The sequence below is a fragment of the Corythoichthys intestinalis genome, chromosome 22, assembly GCF_030265065.1.
Source record: "Corythoichthys intestinalis isolate RoL2023-P3 chromosome 22, ASM3026506v1, whole genome shotgun sequence".
In the NCBI taxonomy this organism is placed as follows: Eukaryota; Metazoa; Chordata; class Actinopteri; order Syngnathiformes; family Syngnathidae; genus Corythoichthys; species Corythoichthys intestinalis.
The window spans coordinates 10260814-10277545 of NC_080416.1; the positions used below are offsets into that span (position 1 = coordinate 10260814).

Genomic DNA, 16732 nt, shown 5'->3' on the forward strand with positions numbered 1-16732 from the left:
AGTTGGTGGGAAACGTTCATTACAGTGTTTACTAACCTTTAATTTTGTATAAATGCCAAATCATATTGGAGGTATTGCTTCCTCAGTAGCCACCCTCCACAAACATGTTTTCCATGTCGGTTCGCCGTCCTCTAAGCCGCGGCCATCTGTAACTTGTCTGTAGCCGAAGTATTCCCGTACCAGCAATTTCGTTTTCTTCGATGGGGAGAAAAACAGTTCAGGAGTCATCGTGTAGCACAGCTGACTCACTGACACTGAGCAACAACCAGTGGGGGAAGGTTGAGCCTTACAGCTGCAAGCGAGGGATTTCTGCATGCATTCTTGGGACGGTATGACTGAAAATGTTTGCGGTTTTGAAACCTTGACGTTTTTGTACCACAGTATACCTTGAAACCGGTAATCGGCACATGTGTACTCAAGTGCGACTTATATGTTTTTTTCATCTTGATTGTGCATTCTTGGCTGGTGCAACTTATACTCGGGTGCGACTTATAGTCCGAAAAATACAGTACTCACTAGCATTGATAAATACATAATTATACATTTGAACTTAAGATCACGGCAAGGCAGCTATGCTGCATTGAATATTAGTCATATACTATATTGTAGCACATTGAAATGGTGATTTAAAATGGCCCATTTCTTCCAGCGTTGACATATACCAGCATATATGAGTTACTCCTTTTATCCTGACTGTTGGCCCAAATAATGTGCAGAGCAGACGCGATTATCTTTTCAATATTCTGACTCGGTCTGGTGCTTCTGACTGCACCGCTGTTTCTTCTTGATTGCTGCCTTTTTACTTTGCTGGCAAAACATAGTTCATGTACTTTTAGTTCAAGTGAATTGGACGCTTACTAGTGACAAACTAATTTAAACTCACAGCAGAAGGATGAAAAAAGCCGTTTTTTAAAAGTTCAGACCAAAAGTTTCTCATCAACACCAAGAAATTGAAAAGATTGAACTCATTGACAGCAATTAATGCCGATATATGTCCAATCCATTTGGACTGGGAGGGTTGGCAGCGATTCAAACTCAACTTTAGCGTGGAGTCCATTTGATAATGTACTGAAGCACTCAGCGAAATAAATTATTTCTCAATGTTTGTTTAATCTGCTCTCTACAATCATCCTGCGTCACAACACTGCGAATGAATTATAGAAATACCCCGAGGCGGGGGTGTCCACACTTTTTCAGTTGGAAAAATCAAATGTCGTGGAAGCCACTTTCCCCTTGAGTTCATTTAACATGTAAAAACCAATCTTATCAGTGTAAGTCTACACAGTATTTTCCATTTGGCTCAGCACTGCAAGCAGTTGATATCAAAATAATATGCAAATCGTCCAGGTGTGTTCCGTGAGGCACAAAAGTTTACAATGCGCATTGCACACAATGTAGGAGAGGCAGCGAGAACGATAAGTGGTATTTTACATACAGTATTGCAAAATGGCTTTTGGCATATGGCAGGTTTTTGGGTGCCAATTGAATGTCAGTATGCTGCAATGGTTAGTGTGTGGTCAAAAATCACAACCACACGTTTTTGTGCCCTTGAAAATGATTGGGAAATTTGGACATGCATGGCCGTCAATGGCATGGCCTTACTTTGGTGCCAGTTAAATGTCAATGCGCTGTAATGGTAAGTGTATGGTCATAAATCACAACCACATTTTTTTCTGCCATTGAAAATGAATAGGAACTTTGGACGTGCATGGCTGTCATTGGCATGGATGTGCATGGCCTGCAAAAAATGCCGTATGCCAAAAGCCATTTTGCCATAAGCCAAAAAACTGCAAAATGCCAAAGGTCATTGTCATATGCCAAAAAAAAGTGCCATATACCAAAATTAATTTTGCACTATGCCAAAAAAGCCATATTCCAATAGCCATGTTGCCATATACCAAAAAATGCCATATGCCAAAAAAACTGATATATGCCAAAAGCCATTTTGCCATGTGCCAAAAAATGCCATATGCCAAAAGCCATTTTGCCATATGCCAAAAACTGCCATATGCCAAAATTGATTTTGGCCAATGCCCAAAAAAAAAGCCATATGCCAAATGCCATTTTGCCATTTGCAAAAAAAAATGCCATTTCGCCATATGCCAAAACACTGCCATATGCCAAAATCCATTTTGCCATATGCCAAAAAACTGCCATATGCCAAAAAAAGCCATATGCCAAAAGCCATTTTGCCATATGCCAAAATGCCATATGCCCAAAAAACTGCCATATGCCTAAAGCCGTTTTGCCATATGCCAAAAAACTGCCATATGCCAAAATCCATTTTGCCACATGCCAAAAAATGCCATATGCCAAAAACTACTATATGCCAAAAGCCATTTTGCCATGGGCCAAAAAAATGCCATATGCCAAAAGCCATTTTGCCATGTGCCAAAAAAATGCCATATGCCAAAAGCCATTTTGCCATATGCCAAATACCACTTTGTTCTCGGCCCTGCTGCAATGTTATTTTCAGTAGATTTTCACGTATTTAAGACTTAACTCTCCCACTTTTGAATTTGTTTTCTACCATTGCCAACAATAGACATCCAATCCATTTTAAGGCAAATTTAATTAAGTGCTTTCCATCACATGAAAATCAGCAAGACACAATTTGAGAAGTAGAACTAAAAACATAAATACAGTGATCCCTCGCTAGTTTGCGGCTCAACTGTCGCGCCCTCAGTGCATTGGGGATTTTTCAAAAGATTAATAATCAAAAATTCAAAATTAAGAAAAAATATTCTTCAAAGACTCAAATTGAGAAAATATGGCGCAAAAATTGCCCGTGCGCTGGCAGAAGGCAAAATTCAAAATCCACTTCTCTGATTCGCTGGCTAGCATCTGCCCTAAGATTAACACAATAATAATGGCAATGAAACGTGATTATTAGTTAGCTGTTGTTTGTGTTTCTCCAAGGTCGGAGGAGGACTCTGAGGGAAACCGCGATGTGTGCAGCGAGATCCTCCAGATGAAAGCCTTAGAAATGCTCACATCTACCGTAAGTCAATGTAAATGTGAACTGGTAAACTTGTAAAATATGATGTTAACTATTAGTTTTGTCAACCAATAGGTCCAAAACGAGTTGGCGGCAGCTCTTGCCCGAAAGACGCGCAAAGCTTGTGAGTAAGCATGCAGAAGTTGGAATGGAATTTTTTTTAAAAACGTGACTCGTTTCTTCTTATTTTCAGTATCAGAGCAGGACTCTGACATGCCTGAAACGAGTCAGCAGAACGTGCGATCGCCATCTACAGAAACCAGCCCGGTAAAATTACAAAAGGGATCAAAAAACAGTGTGACACACAATCCAAACAAACACTTAAAGGGCTTTTGTTAGGGTGTGCGCGTGCGTGTTATCAGCTGTAGGGGGTGTTTTCCTTGTAAACAGAATGTGTGGGTGTGACGCCATCATGTTGTGAGGCTCCACTGTTTCGTGGAATTAAAAACATATAGTTTGGCATGTTTTAGTGCCATTGACGGCGCGAGACGTCCAATCCGTTTGGATTTATACTTCAATATATTTTATTATTAGAATAGAATAGAATAGAATAGAATAGCCCTTTATTGTAATTATACAGTTGTACAATGAAATTGTGGAGCATCTTCCTTTACAGTGCAGGACAAGTAAAAATCTCCAAAGTGGCTTGTAAGAAAAAAAGTATAGAATCTAAATAGATATAAAATGTGTATGACGTAGTCCTATGTTCAGGCAGTGCAAATAATTGAAGTAGCAGCAGTTGACAGTGAAGACATTGAATATTGCACATTAATATTGCACGTAAATAAGTATTGCACATAGAATATGTGTGAATAGAAGTTAAGTAGCAGCAGTTGACAGTGTTGCACGTAAATAAGTATTGCACATAGAATATGTGTGAATGGAAGTTAGTAGAAGCAGTTGACAGTAGAGGTGTGCGAAATTTCCGATTCTTAGATTGTTCGCGATTCGGCCGTGGAAGATTTGAGAACGATTCACAAACATCCAAATTCCGATTATTGTAATATTTCAAGTAAAGTGGAAGTAAAACACACTCAGCGCACCGCGCTGTCTTCGGGACGCAATGAGGAACCGACTGAGAGTAGCTAAACATCATGCTTGTCATTACCCGGCCCCTCGGGTAATGCCAATGCTCAACTCACGGGTCTAGCTCAACTCATGCCGCGAGACAACATACCTGACTGCTGTCGACAGCTGCTACAAAGTACGTCCACATATTGGTACGGTAGATATCATATTTATATATGACTAGATGCTAAAAGACTCGGTGGCGTTAGCAGCACATGTACAGAAAGCTAGATGCGGGCGTTAGTAAACGGCCGCCATCTTAAAGCAGTAGACTTCCCTGCAAGGCTGTTATTGCGAACCTTCCAAGCGAACCTAATTAACTTTTTATCTAAAATACTCTTAAATCGGTAAAATATTGACTTGAATCTATCTTTAAAATAGTTTTAAAAATTTCACATGTCGAAAGTAGACAAAAGGGAAATTATGGAATAACGGGAGCAATTTTAACAACTTTAACGGTTGATTCACCACATTAAATTAATTGAATGTAGTTTAAAGCTGCTGATATAGAATGGGGATTTGAGTATATTATTTATTGTTTTTAACTGTTAACTTGATACTGAAATAGTCTCTTAAGCCTGCGAGGCTTATTTATTTATTTTTTTTTAATACAGTTTTTGTAACTAATGTACAAAACATTAAAAGCAGCTAATATTGGGGGGGGTGAAAAAATCGATTATAATCGAATCGTAGCCTCTGAATCGTAATCGAATCGTTAGGTGCCCAGAGATTCCCACCTCTAGTTGACAGTGTTGCACGTAAATAAGTATTGCACATAGAATATGACTGAAAAAAAGTTAAGTACAAGCAGTTGACAGTGAGGCATTGAATATTGCACTTAGTAATTATTGCACATAGTATATTGCATGTAATATAGATCTGTTCAGCTACCCAGAGACAAGTGAGTTTGCGTGTCATTATAGGCTGAACCGTTTTAATGTGCCACACGGGGCATTTGTTGTACTGTCATTATAGTTTAAAATTTAAAAAAGGGAACGGTATATAATCTTTAATTTCTGTAGTCGTCGATAAAATCAAAGTAAGGTACGGTATTTGCAAAAATTGGCTTTTGCTTTGGAAAACAATTATAGTTATTTTAATATAATGTTGTTAATCCAACTTTTTTCAGTGCAGGTTTTTATTTCCATGTACATTTCCAGCTTTCATGCAAAGCCCAGAGTAATCTAAAACTAATTAACATGCAATTTAAATCCAGTATGAACTGATAGTCGACTAATCTGTGATTAACCCCCTGTCAAAACAATCGTTTTTGGCATCCCTCGTTTCCTCTGTTTACTTTTAATGTATCCTTTTCGTTTTTTTTTTTTTTTTTGCATCACAAACGTTTTGCTCTTAATTCAGCAAGGCTTAGATGGTTCAAACTTTCTAAATCCTGATTAGAGGAGTGGGACGCTCAAGCCAACACACTCTTCCTGCACACGCATATACGCGCACACACTCCCGCCCACTTTGCTGATAATCACTGGCACTCACTCTTTCTCCGCCAGATCTGCTGACATGGAGACAAAAGAGAGAAGTGCAACAGAGAGAGGGAATTACAGAGTATAATGGAGAAGATTTGGCATAATGAGGATTTAAAGATGAATAGCAAAGATAGAGAATCCCTGGATTACTTTTGTATTTTCCTCAAATTGCTTAAGTGAATCAGTTTCTATCATGTCTTGGGACTGTGGGTTGAAATATGTGTTCATGCCCCCTGTATTGCAGTTGGGCGGCGTGTGCGCCCTGCAAGGTGGAGGGGGTAACGGCGGCGGGACCGTGTGCGGCCGAGAGGAACTGACCAACCGACTGGGCCTCGAGGCCGTTCAGCGTCTGGCTAAGGACGGCTGCCGGCTGTTGCAGAACCACAACTATCGCTTGCCGGACAGGAACCAGGCGGTAAGTAGATGATGTGGAATCTCATACAGTTGGTAGTTTGGAATTTACATGATTTGATTTCTGTTCTACAGAAATTTCATCGTTTAGTTCATGAATAAACTCTCACCCCAGAAACATTCATGTAATACAGTTGTTATAGTAATGGATTTGCAACCTAAATATTGTTAGTTCGGTCCCTGGATCAGGTGACTTTATCCAACATCATTAAAAAGTAGGGCTGTCAAAATTATCGCGTTAACGGGCGGTAATTAATTTTTAAAATTAATAACGTTAAAATATTTGACGCAATTAACGCACATGCCCCGCTCAAACAGATTAAAATGACAGCACAGTGTTTTTGGGAGTTTTGTCGCCCTCTGCTGGCGCTTGGGTGCGACTGATTTTATGGGCTTCAGCACCCATGAGCAATGTGTAATTATTGACATCAACAATGGCGGGCTACTAGTTTATTTTTTGATTGAAAATTTTACAAATTTTATTAAAATGAAAACATTAAGAGGGTTTTAATATAAAATTTCTATAATTTGTACTAACATTCATCTTTTAAGGACTACAAGTCTTTCTATCCATGGATCGCTTTAACAGAATGTTAATGTTAATGCCATCTTGTTGATTTATTGTTATAATAAACAAATACAGTACTTATGTACCGTATGTTGAATGTATATATATGTCTTGTGTCTTATCTTTCCATTCCAACAATAATTTACAGAAAAATATGGCATATTTTGTAGATGGTTTAAATTGCGATTAATTACGATTAATTAATTTTGAAGCTGTAATTAACGCGATTAAAAATGTTAGTCGTTTGACAGCCCTATAAAAAGCAATTATTTCACATCATTCCACAATCCTAAATATTACACTTCATACTACAACATTGAACATAATTTCACTCTATCCAACATTTTTTTATGATTCAACATTTTTCCACATTATTTAACTTCATTCCACATCATTTTATTTCCGTTCTAAAGAATTCAACATACTTAAACAACAAGTCATTTACATTTTTCCACATCATTCTGCAATTTTTCACTTCATACCAAAATATTCATTAGACATTAGATCGCTGTGGCGCAGTCTGTCCAGTGTTGTCAAGGGACTACGACTGCCCACTGTTGAAGTGCCCTTGGGCAAGGCATTGAACCCTAATTTCCCCACAATGGGTTGGCAGCGCCTTGCATGGCCACAGTACCACTGCTGTGGGAATTTGTGCATGAAAGGGTAAATGTGTGCAAATGTAAAGCGCTTTAAACATGTAGATAAATATGCTATATAAGTACTCTCAGATTATTTTATCCAACTTTAGTCTAGATCATTCAATATTTTTTTACCCACATCATCTACAGTAAAATGATTCCACATTATTCTTTTTCTTTTCTCCAGAATTCGACACACTTAAAAACAATTGTTTCACATTATTCCACATGATCCTTCATTTGACATTTTACGTCATCCAACATTGTTCCGTATTGTTCTACATTTTTTCCACATCATTCCATCTCTGTTATACCGAATTCAGCATCATTAAAAACACATTGTTCCACATCATTCTTCAATCTTCCACTTCATGCAGCAAAATCCATCTCAAACAATTTCACTTCACAACATTTCACAACAAACACAAACATTTTCCAGCTCATTCTACTTTTTTTTCACATCATCTAACATGATTCCACATCATTCCATTTATGTTCTTCCGAATTCGACATTATTAAAAACCAATTCACTTTATTTCGCTTCATTCTACAGTATTTCACATCATGCAACAACATTCACGAAACATGACATCACTTTGTTCCAACGTTATTCAACATTTTCCCCACTTTATTTAACATGATCCCACATCATTCCGTTTCTGTTCTACAGAATACATTCAAAATAGTCATCTCACATTATTCCACAACATTCTACAACATTCTACTTCATACAACAACATCAACACAATTTCACTTAATCCAACATTGTTCCAAAACATTTAGCATTTCCCCACATTATTTCACTTGATTCCACATCATTCCGTTTCTGTTTTACAGAATTCAACAATATTAAAAAAAAAAAAAATCCTCTCACATTGTTCCACATCATTCTACAATATTCCACTTTGTGCAACAACCTCATCTCAAACAATTTCATTTTATCCAACATTACTCCAGCTCATTCTACCTTTTATCCCACATCATTCAACATGATTCCACGTCATTCCATTTCTGTTCTACTGAATTTGGCGTCATTAAAAACAATTCACTTTACTTCGCTTCATTCTACAGTATTCCACATAATGCAACAACATTCATTAAACATGATATCACTTTGTTCCAACATTATTCAACATTTTCCCACTTTATTTAACATGATTCCACATCATTCCGTTTCTGCCCTACAGAATTCATTCAAAATAGTCCTCACATTGTTCCACATCATTCTCCAATATTTCACTTCATACTCCAACTTTGATTCAACGCAATTTCACCTAATTGTTCCACAACTTTCAAAATTTTCCCCACATTATTTAACACGATTCCACATCATTGTTTCTGTTCTACAGAATTCAACAAAATTAGAAAATATTTATCTCACATTATTTCACATCATTCTACTTTATCTCACTTCATGCAAGAACATCCATTTCAAACAATTTTACCTCATCCAACATTGTTCCAGCTCATTCTACCTTTTTTCACATAATCTAACATGATTCCACATCATTCCATTTCTGTTCTTACTGAATTCACTGTCATTAAAAACAATGAATTTGCATACATCACATTACCAGAAATTATGAGATCATTTGCGCGTCTGCACTGGTCGAGATGGTAAGCTAAAATTTCCAGCCTTTTGATGCAAACATCTCTCTCCTCGACCCCCTGCTTGAGTTTCTCGTTTTCAGCACACATTAGCCGGAGCTCTTTGACGATTTCTTGATTTCTCCTTTGATTTTCTTGATTCTGGCTTTAAACCAAGTCAGTCAAGGAGACCTCCAAAATTATTTAACATTTTCCCCACTTTATTTAACACGGGTTATCATTCCGTTTCTGTTCTACAGAATTCATTCAAAATATTCATCTCACATCATTCTACAATATCCCACTTCGTGCAACAACATCCATCTCAATTTCTCTTCATCCAACATTGTTCCAGCTCATTCTACCTTTTTTCACATCACCTAACATGATTCCACATCATTGCATTTCTGTTCTACTGAATTCGACGTCATTAAAAACAATTAACTCGCTTCATTCTACAGTATTCCACATCATGCAACAACATTCATTAAACATGACAATCAATCCATTTCTGTTCTACAGAATTCAACAACAGTAAAAGTTAATCATCTCACATTATTCCACATCATTCTACAATATTCCACTTCATAGAACAACTTTTACTCAATTTCACTTCAACATTGTTCCACAACATTCAACATTTTTTCTCCACATTATTTCACATCATTTCTGTTCTAGAAATGTAAATATCATTCTGTATTTAATGACTAAAACAATCACCTCAAAAACATTCACTCTCAGGTTTACATCCACATTCCTAACACATTCTTTGCTGCAAATCCTCCCAGTCGAACTAGCTTGGACATCTTTCACCGTCAACTTTATTCAAACACTATACATTCCACAGCCTTCACATTATAATCTACTCTATCTTAGACATGTATATTTATGCACTGCTGGTACCATGTAAGCTGTAACGGGGGGTGTTAATGAAGCTACCCGCGATCTAATTCCACTTACCCAAGGGCAAGAAACGAAGCGAAAGGAAGTGTGCTTACATCCTCAGTAAAGACACGCGTTTGTGACATCTGCTACGTGTCTCATCAGCCTACATTGTGATTTGATTATGCGCAGCCTTAGGCTTGCATGCAAGTGAGAAATGTCCAATTAAGATGGCTATTAGGACTGTGGTGTCAAATTCATGTTTGTGATGGGACACATTGTACTTTTAAGGTTTTCTCGGGAGGGCCACTGTGTTGATCAATTTATTAGGGGTGGGAATCTCTGGATACCTCACGATATTGGAAAAATTTAGAATTTTTGGGGGACGAACCATGACTTTTTGGGCAAAATACAGTAACCTTTGTGACCAGATAGCATTCACAATAGGGGTTGGAACCTCTGGGTAGCTTACGACATGATACGATTTGCGATACAAGGCTCAAAATAACGATCTCATGATATGGCGATACAACAATTTCGATACGTGAGTTAGGAACTCATTCTCGGATATTCTATAAAACAGTTAATAGACAGAATTACTGTGAATTAAAATGATTTTATCACTCGTACACGTCCAAACCACTTGAAGTGGGAGGGTGGCAGGGAATGAACGTTCATTCCCTGCCACCCTCCCACTTCACAAGGAATGGACGTCTATGGCCGTCTAAGGCAAAGAGTTCATTTTTAGGGCATTTCACGCCCTTTCCTGTTATTTTCAGTCACTTCCTGTTGATTTTGGGGCATTTGCGGGTCACTTCCTGTTGATTTTTGGCTGCAAAACTGGTCACTTCCTGTTGATTTTAGGGGCATTTACGGGTCACTTTCTGTTGATTTTGGGGCTTTTACGGGTCACTTCCTGTTAATTTTTGGGCATTTACAGGTCACTTCCTGTTGATTTTGGGGGGCATTTACAGGTCACTTCCTGTTGACTTCAGGGGCATTTACGGGTCACTTCCAGTTAATTTTTGGGGGGCATTTACGGGTCACTTCCTGTTGTTTTTGGGGCATTTTTGGGTCACTTCCTGTTGATTTGGGGGGCATTTTTGGGTCACTTCCTGTTGATTTTTGGGGCATTTGTGGGTCACTTTCTGTTGATTTTGGTGAATTTACAGTTCACTTCCTATAGATTTTTGGGGCACTCACGGGTGGAGGTGGGAATCTTTGGGCACCTAATGATTTGATCACGATTCAGAGGCTATGGTTCGATTATAAATTGATTATTGAATTATTACTATTACCCCCCCCCCCCCAGCTCTTATCTGCTTTTAATGTTTCATACAAAAGTTGCGCCAAAAATCCTCTCGTTTTAGGATCAAGTTAACAGTTCAAAACTGTAAATAAAATACTCAAGTCCCCATTCTGTATCAGCAGCTTTAAACTACTTTCAATTAATTTAATGTTGTGAATCAACAGTTAGGTTATTCCATAACTTCCCTTCTGTCTACTTTCAACATGTGAAAGTTTTAAAATTGTTTTAAAGATAGATTCAAGTCAAGATTTTGCCGATTTTGGAGTATTTTAGATAAAATTTTAAATAGGTTCGGTTGGGAGGTTTGCTACAACAGCCTTACAGGGAAGTCCGTTCCTCATTGCGTCCCGAAGACCGCGCTGTGTTTTAGTTCCGCTTTACTTAACATATTTCAATAATCGGAATTTGGATGTTTGTGAATCGTTCTTGAATCTTTCACAGCCGAATCACGAATAATCTAAGAACCGGAAATTTCGCACACCTCTATTTACGGGTCACTTCCTGTTGATTTTGGAGGCATTTACGTGTCTCTTCCTGTTGATTTTTGGGACAATCACGGGTCACTTCCGGTTGATTTCGAGGCATATACGGGTCATTTCATGTTGATTTTCAGTCCCTTCCTGTTGATTTGGTGGCATTTACGGCTGACTTCCTGTTGATTTTGGGGCATTTACAGGTCACTTCCTTTTGATTTTGTGGCATTTTTGGGTCACTTCCTTTTGATTTTGGGGCATTAATGGGTCACTTCTTAGTAATTTTGGGGCATTCACGGGTCACTTTCTGTTGATTTTGGGGCATTTATGGGTCACTTCCTGTTGATTTTTGGGTCACTTTCTGTTGATTTTGGGGGCATTTACGAGTCGTTTCCTGTTGATTTGGGGGGCATTTACGGGTCACTTCCTATTGGTTTCGGGGCATTTGCGGGTAACTTACTGTTGATGTTTAGGGCATTCACGTGTCACTTCCTGGTGGTTTTGGGGCATTTATGGGTCACTTCCTTTTTATTTTGGAGCATTCACGGGTCAATTTCTGTTGATTTGGGGGCATTTACTGGTCACTCCTGTTGATTTTTGGGGCATTTACGGGTCACTGTTGATGCTTGGGGCATTTACAGGTCGCTTCCGTTTGATTTTGGGCATTTACAAGTCACTTCCTGTTGATTTTGGGGCATTCATGTGTCACTTCCTTGTGGTTTTGGGGCATTTACGGGTCACTTCCTGTTGATTTGGGGACGTTTAGGGGTCACTTCCTGTTGATTTTGGGGCATTTATGAGTCACTTCCTTTTGATTTTGTAGCATTCACGGGTCAATTTCTCTTGATTTGGAGGCATTTACGGATCACTTCCTGTTGATTTTTGGGGCATTTACGGGTCACTGTTGATGCTTGGGGCATTTACAGGTCGCTTCCGTTTGATTTTGGGTTATTTACGGGTCACTTCCTGTTGATTTGGGCACATTTAGGGGGCACTTCCTATTGATTTTTTGTGGCATTTACGGTTCACTTCCTGTTGATTTGGGTGTGTTCATGGGTCACTTCCTGCTGATTTTGGGGAATTTAAGGGTCACTTCCTGTTGATTTTTTTGGGGCATTTACGGGTCACTTCCTGTTGATTTGGGGGAATTAAAGGGCCACTTCCTGTTGATTTTTTTGGGGCATTTACGGGTCACTTCCTGTTGATTTTGGGGCATTTACGGGTCACTTCCTGTTGATTTTGGGGCATTTACAGGTCACTTCCTGTTGATTTTGGGTTACTGAAAAGGAATTGACTCAAGAATGTCCCCAAATGACTAGGAAGTGACTCAAAATCAACAGGACCTAAGCTGTAAATGCCCCCAAAATCAATAGGAAGTGACCGAAAATCAACAGGAAATGCTGTGAAATGCCCACTAAAGCCTGGCTGTGAATGCTCTGGTTTCAGCGCCATTGACGGTGCCGTACCTCCAATTTAGTCAAAATAAATTATTCTTCTCGCGCTGTCAATGTCAGCAAGTAAGCTAACGTAGACACTATTCTACTAGAAGATTTTGATGGCAACCTGTTGGTTCCTTGTTTTTTGTTTTTTTTGTACAATGACACCTTTTTAAAATGATATAGCGATTCTTGGGGCAAGCATATCGATTCACTTTTGGGCTACAAAGTATTGTGATATATCACCTTTCGATATATTGCCACACCCCTACAACCCATATAAATGTTTAACTCATTTGGCTGCCACAGACGGCATCCAATCCATTTTTTCTGTCATCACTGGTCTGCACTCTGGGTGACAATATAAGAATGTGAGTCTCGTGTATCACAAGAATTTCTCTACTAGACTTTTTTCTAATATCCAATAGGCCTACTCACAGGGTTACGGAATGCTATGCTTTGAAATATTAATGAAATAAGAGCAAATGCATCAAAGCGGCTCTACTTGGGTAAGAAACAATCTCAGCGACGCCCGAACCGAACCTCTTCCTTTTGACGAGGTTGTCATGGCGACTTGATTTGACTTTCCTTTTTCCCTGACAGCCAACCTTGACGAATGAGTGCCGTCTGTTGCCATAGCGATAAGATTCACGTGTACTAATTTGCTTTCATGTTCTTTAGTCCGATGCACGTTTTCTGTGCCGGTGTGTGAACGTGTCGGGTTTTCATTTTCATTTTCCAGTCCATCATTTCCAGGAATTACACCCTGGAGCTATCATAACAGAGATATGACGACGCATAGGAAGGGATCACAGAGCGCTTCCTTTTTGGCTTCACACAAACGCGCCTTTCCTCTGCACAGTGCGTCACATGGCAGGTGCGCGGCGTGTCGTCTCTGGACCGTTGTGTTCCCGAATTCAAATCTCTGGGGCTTTCAGTCCAACAGACCTCAGTTGAACCCGCTAAAGAGAGGAAAGATAAAATGGAGGAAGGGCAGGAAAGTGAACGATGTGACCGCCCGAAAATTTCCTGGTATTAAAAAATATACAGTGATCTCCCACCTATCGCTCATAATGGGGACCAGAACATAAGTAGTGTCACCTACCATTTTTACATACCTACCATTTTTAACATATTTTTTTTGCCAATATATATATATCAATAAGCAGAGGTGGGTAGTGTAGACAAATATTTTACTCAAGTAAGAGAGTAGCTTTACTTCAAAATCATATTACTCAAGTAAAAGTAGTCATCCAAAAAATGTACTCAAGTACATGTAAAAGAGTATTTGGTAAAAAGAATACTCATGAAATGAGTAACATTGTAACTGCTTACAATGTCTGATTTATTAAAATATTTTTTTTCCTCAGCACAAAGTTATATATATGACTGGTTATTATTATACTGTACTATAACCTATTATATAACCACTTTACGCCAAAAAATACACCAAAATAAATCATTGAATTTCGGTGAGACAATAAAAATCTATAGACCCTACCCACGTGACGTCACAACTCCTTCCTCCTGACTGGTGCCGCCCAATTGTCCGTCAACACATCATGTTTACCTGTTACGGCTACGTACATTCCTCCTATTTACGACGTGTTTTTCTGCTCGTTAACATTAATAATCAAAATGGTGAAGGCGTGTGTGGCGGTCGGTTGCAATAACAAAGATAGACGGAGAGACTTGAAGTTCTACCGGATTCCGAGAGACCCGGAGAGGAGAGAGCGAGATGGGCTGCTGCAATTCGACGAGAAAACTGGGCTCCAAACGATTACCACAGATTATGTAGTAGTCATTTTATATCTGGTAAGATGCATGTAATATATATTTAGAGGGTTTTGGGCTGACAACCACAATTAAGATCATTGCTAGGCTAATCGCCGACAACATACACGTATGTATGTAGTGAGAGTGCTATCGCTAAACCATATAAACATTAAAAGCCCTAACTCCATTGACAAACGACATGAAATACATTAGACTTGACAGTGGATGTTAGCAATAACAAAAGATTTTGAATTGAAAATTTCGTAACTCACCTTTCCAAGCACAAGATAGATTCCTGCCGAATTTTCGTGGACGAGGACCTGTTTCACCCAACCAGCAACGAAGTATTTATGAGCCTCCAAGCTCTTAAAGTTTTTCAAACTTTCGTGAGAATAGGCTGATTTTGTGTGGACAAGATAGTTGTACATATCAGGCTAGCTAGCAGATGTCAGGCAAATACGGCGGAGACAGCGGGTCGAAAAACATCGATTTAGGCATCAAATATGGATCTGGCGAATGGATAAACTGAAGCTTTTCCACATAACGCCTTTTATGCAACGCATCAAGTGAGTTTACGGCATCCGAAAGCACCGGGTCTTCCATGAAATGCATTATAAATTGCTCGATCAATTGAGACCATTGATAATACAGACACAAAATGACCGACAAGGGGGCGGAACCATACAGCGAGCACGGGATTTTGTGACGTTGGTGGGTAGGGTCTATATGAGGCATCATTCGTCCAAAGAGCATGAGTGCCCTCTAGTGGAGAAAACATATCGGTCCATTCATCCAGCAATTATCATAAAATACAAGGATCATATCTCTGGTTTGTACGTGGTCACTCGGCACCAAATAAAAACTGGGAGGGGAAAATCCGCACTTTCGAGTCACGTTGACGGCAAATAATTAATTTTTCACGGTGTTTTAAAGACTCCACATGATTGAACAGGCGTCAATGGCAACCGTCAAGTTAGCTCATAAAGGCCTGCAACATGAAGAGATTGCCACAGAATCCCCAAAATTGGAAAAATAGGGTCTTAATTGAACCTTTTTTTTTTTTAATTGTTAAAAAAATAAATAAAATGATTATGTATAATGACCGCTTGAAGATCTATAACCCTTGCTTAACCCTGATTTTTTTCTCAAGGAATCTGCTGATGCATGTGTTGACTTGCACCCATCAATTTTTTTTTTAAAAGAAATTTCAAAATTCTGAATTAGTCTCAAAATCGTGAATTTCTAAGTATCAAATGTGATACATATTGCTGTTAAGGGTTAAGATGGAAAACCCGGAATGAACATTTTTGAGGTGAGAGTTTATTCATGAATCACATCATCAATGGCAGCCAATGAGACTGGATGAAAATACTTAGGAAAAAAAAAAATCCTGTGGTTGGTACTGGCACTGAATCAACAACTAAGCCCAGAGTAACATAACACTGAATAACGTGACTTATCCACTTAGCCACTTAGTTAAGTCATATCAAAAATAATCAGTGATTAGCTGACTACCAAAACAATCATTTTTGGCAGCCTTAGTGCTCATCAAATCAACCCGCAATCTATATTTAATGACTTCCCCTTTTTTTTTTTTTCCCTACCTGCCTACTTTCCATTGTCTTTCCTTTAATCTCTCTTACATAACCGGCCACGGCCCCACACGCACAGCCTTTCAACTTCCTTCTCTGTATATTATTTCGGTCCTTTCTGCGCCTTCCCTACTCTCCACGGCTAAATTTATGTTCTTATCTGGCGCCCCCTAATCATCTGGGTGTGTTTTTCTTGTGATATTAGTACTCGCAGCATGACTGCTTTAAGCCCGGCGCTCCTTTTGATCTCGTATTTTTGTGTGCGTGCGCCTTCTTCCATTTCGGGATTGCTTTTGTTGTTCTTGGCTGTCGACATAATGCTTCTAATCGGATATCTCAACAATTCGCTACTTTATCTGCGAAGTAGCAGCGCGTTCCCACCGCTCTCGTTAATGGTGTGTTTGTAGTCGGTCGACTTACATAATCCTGTTTCTTTTTTTTTTTTTTTTTCCATAATCGCTGAAGTTGAGTCGGAGACAGTAGTGACACTTTTGTCTCTTCGGACCTCCA

At 38.9% G+C, this 16732-nt stretch overlaps 1 protein-coding gene across 1 annotated transcript in view; it reads left to right on the top strand.

Moving 5' to 3' along the window:
- The window catches only part of rapgef5a (Rap guanine nucleotide exchange factor (GEF) 5a), a 79466-nt gene that overhangs the window by 23317 nt on the left and 39417 nt on the right, over positions 1–16732 (top strand). Inside the window, exons 6-9 of the mRNA XM_057827964.1 lie at positions 2920–3001; positions 3074–3122; positions 3192–3265; positions 5795–5965. Coding sequence (XP_057683947.1) covers positions 2920–3001; positions 3074–3122; positions 3192–3265; positions 5795–5965 — 376 coding nt within the window. The remainder of the gene's footprint in view (positions 1–2919; positions 3002–3073; positions 3123–3191; positions 3266–5794; positions 5966–16732) is intronic.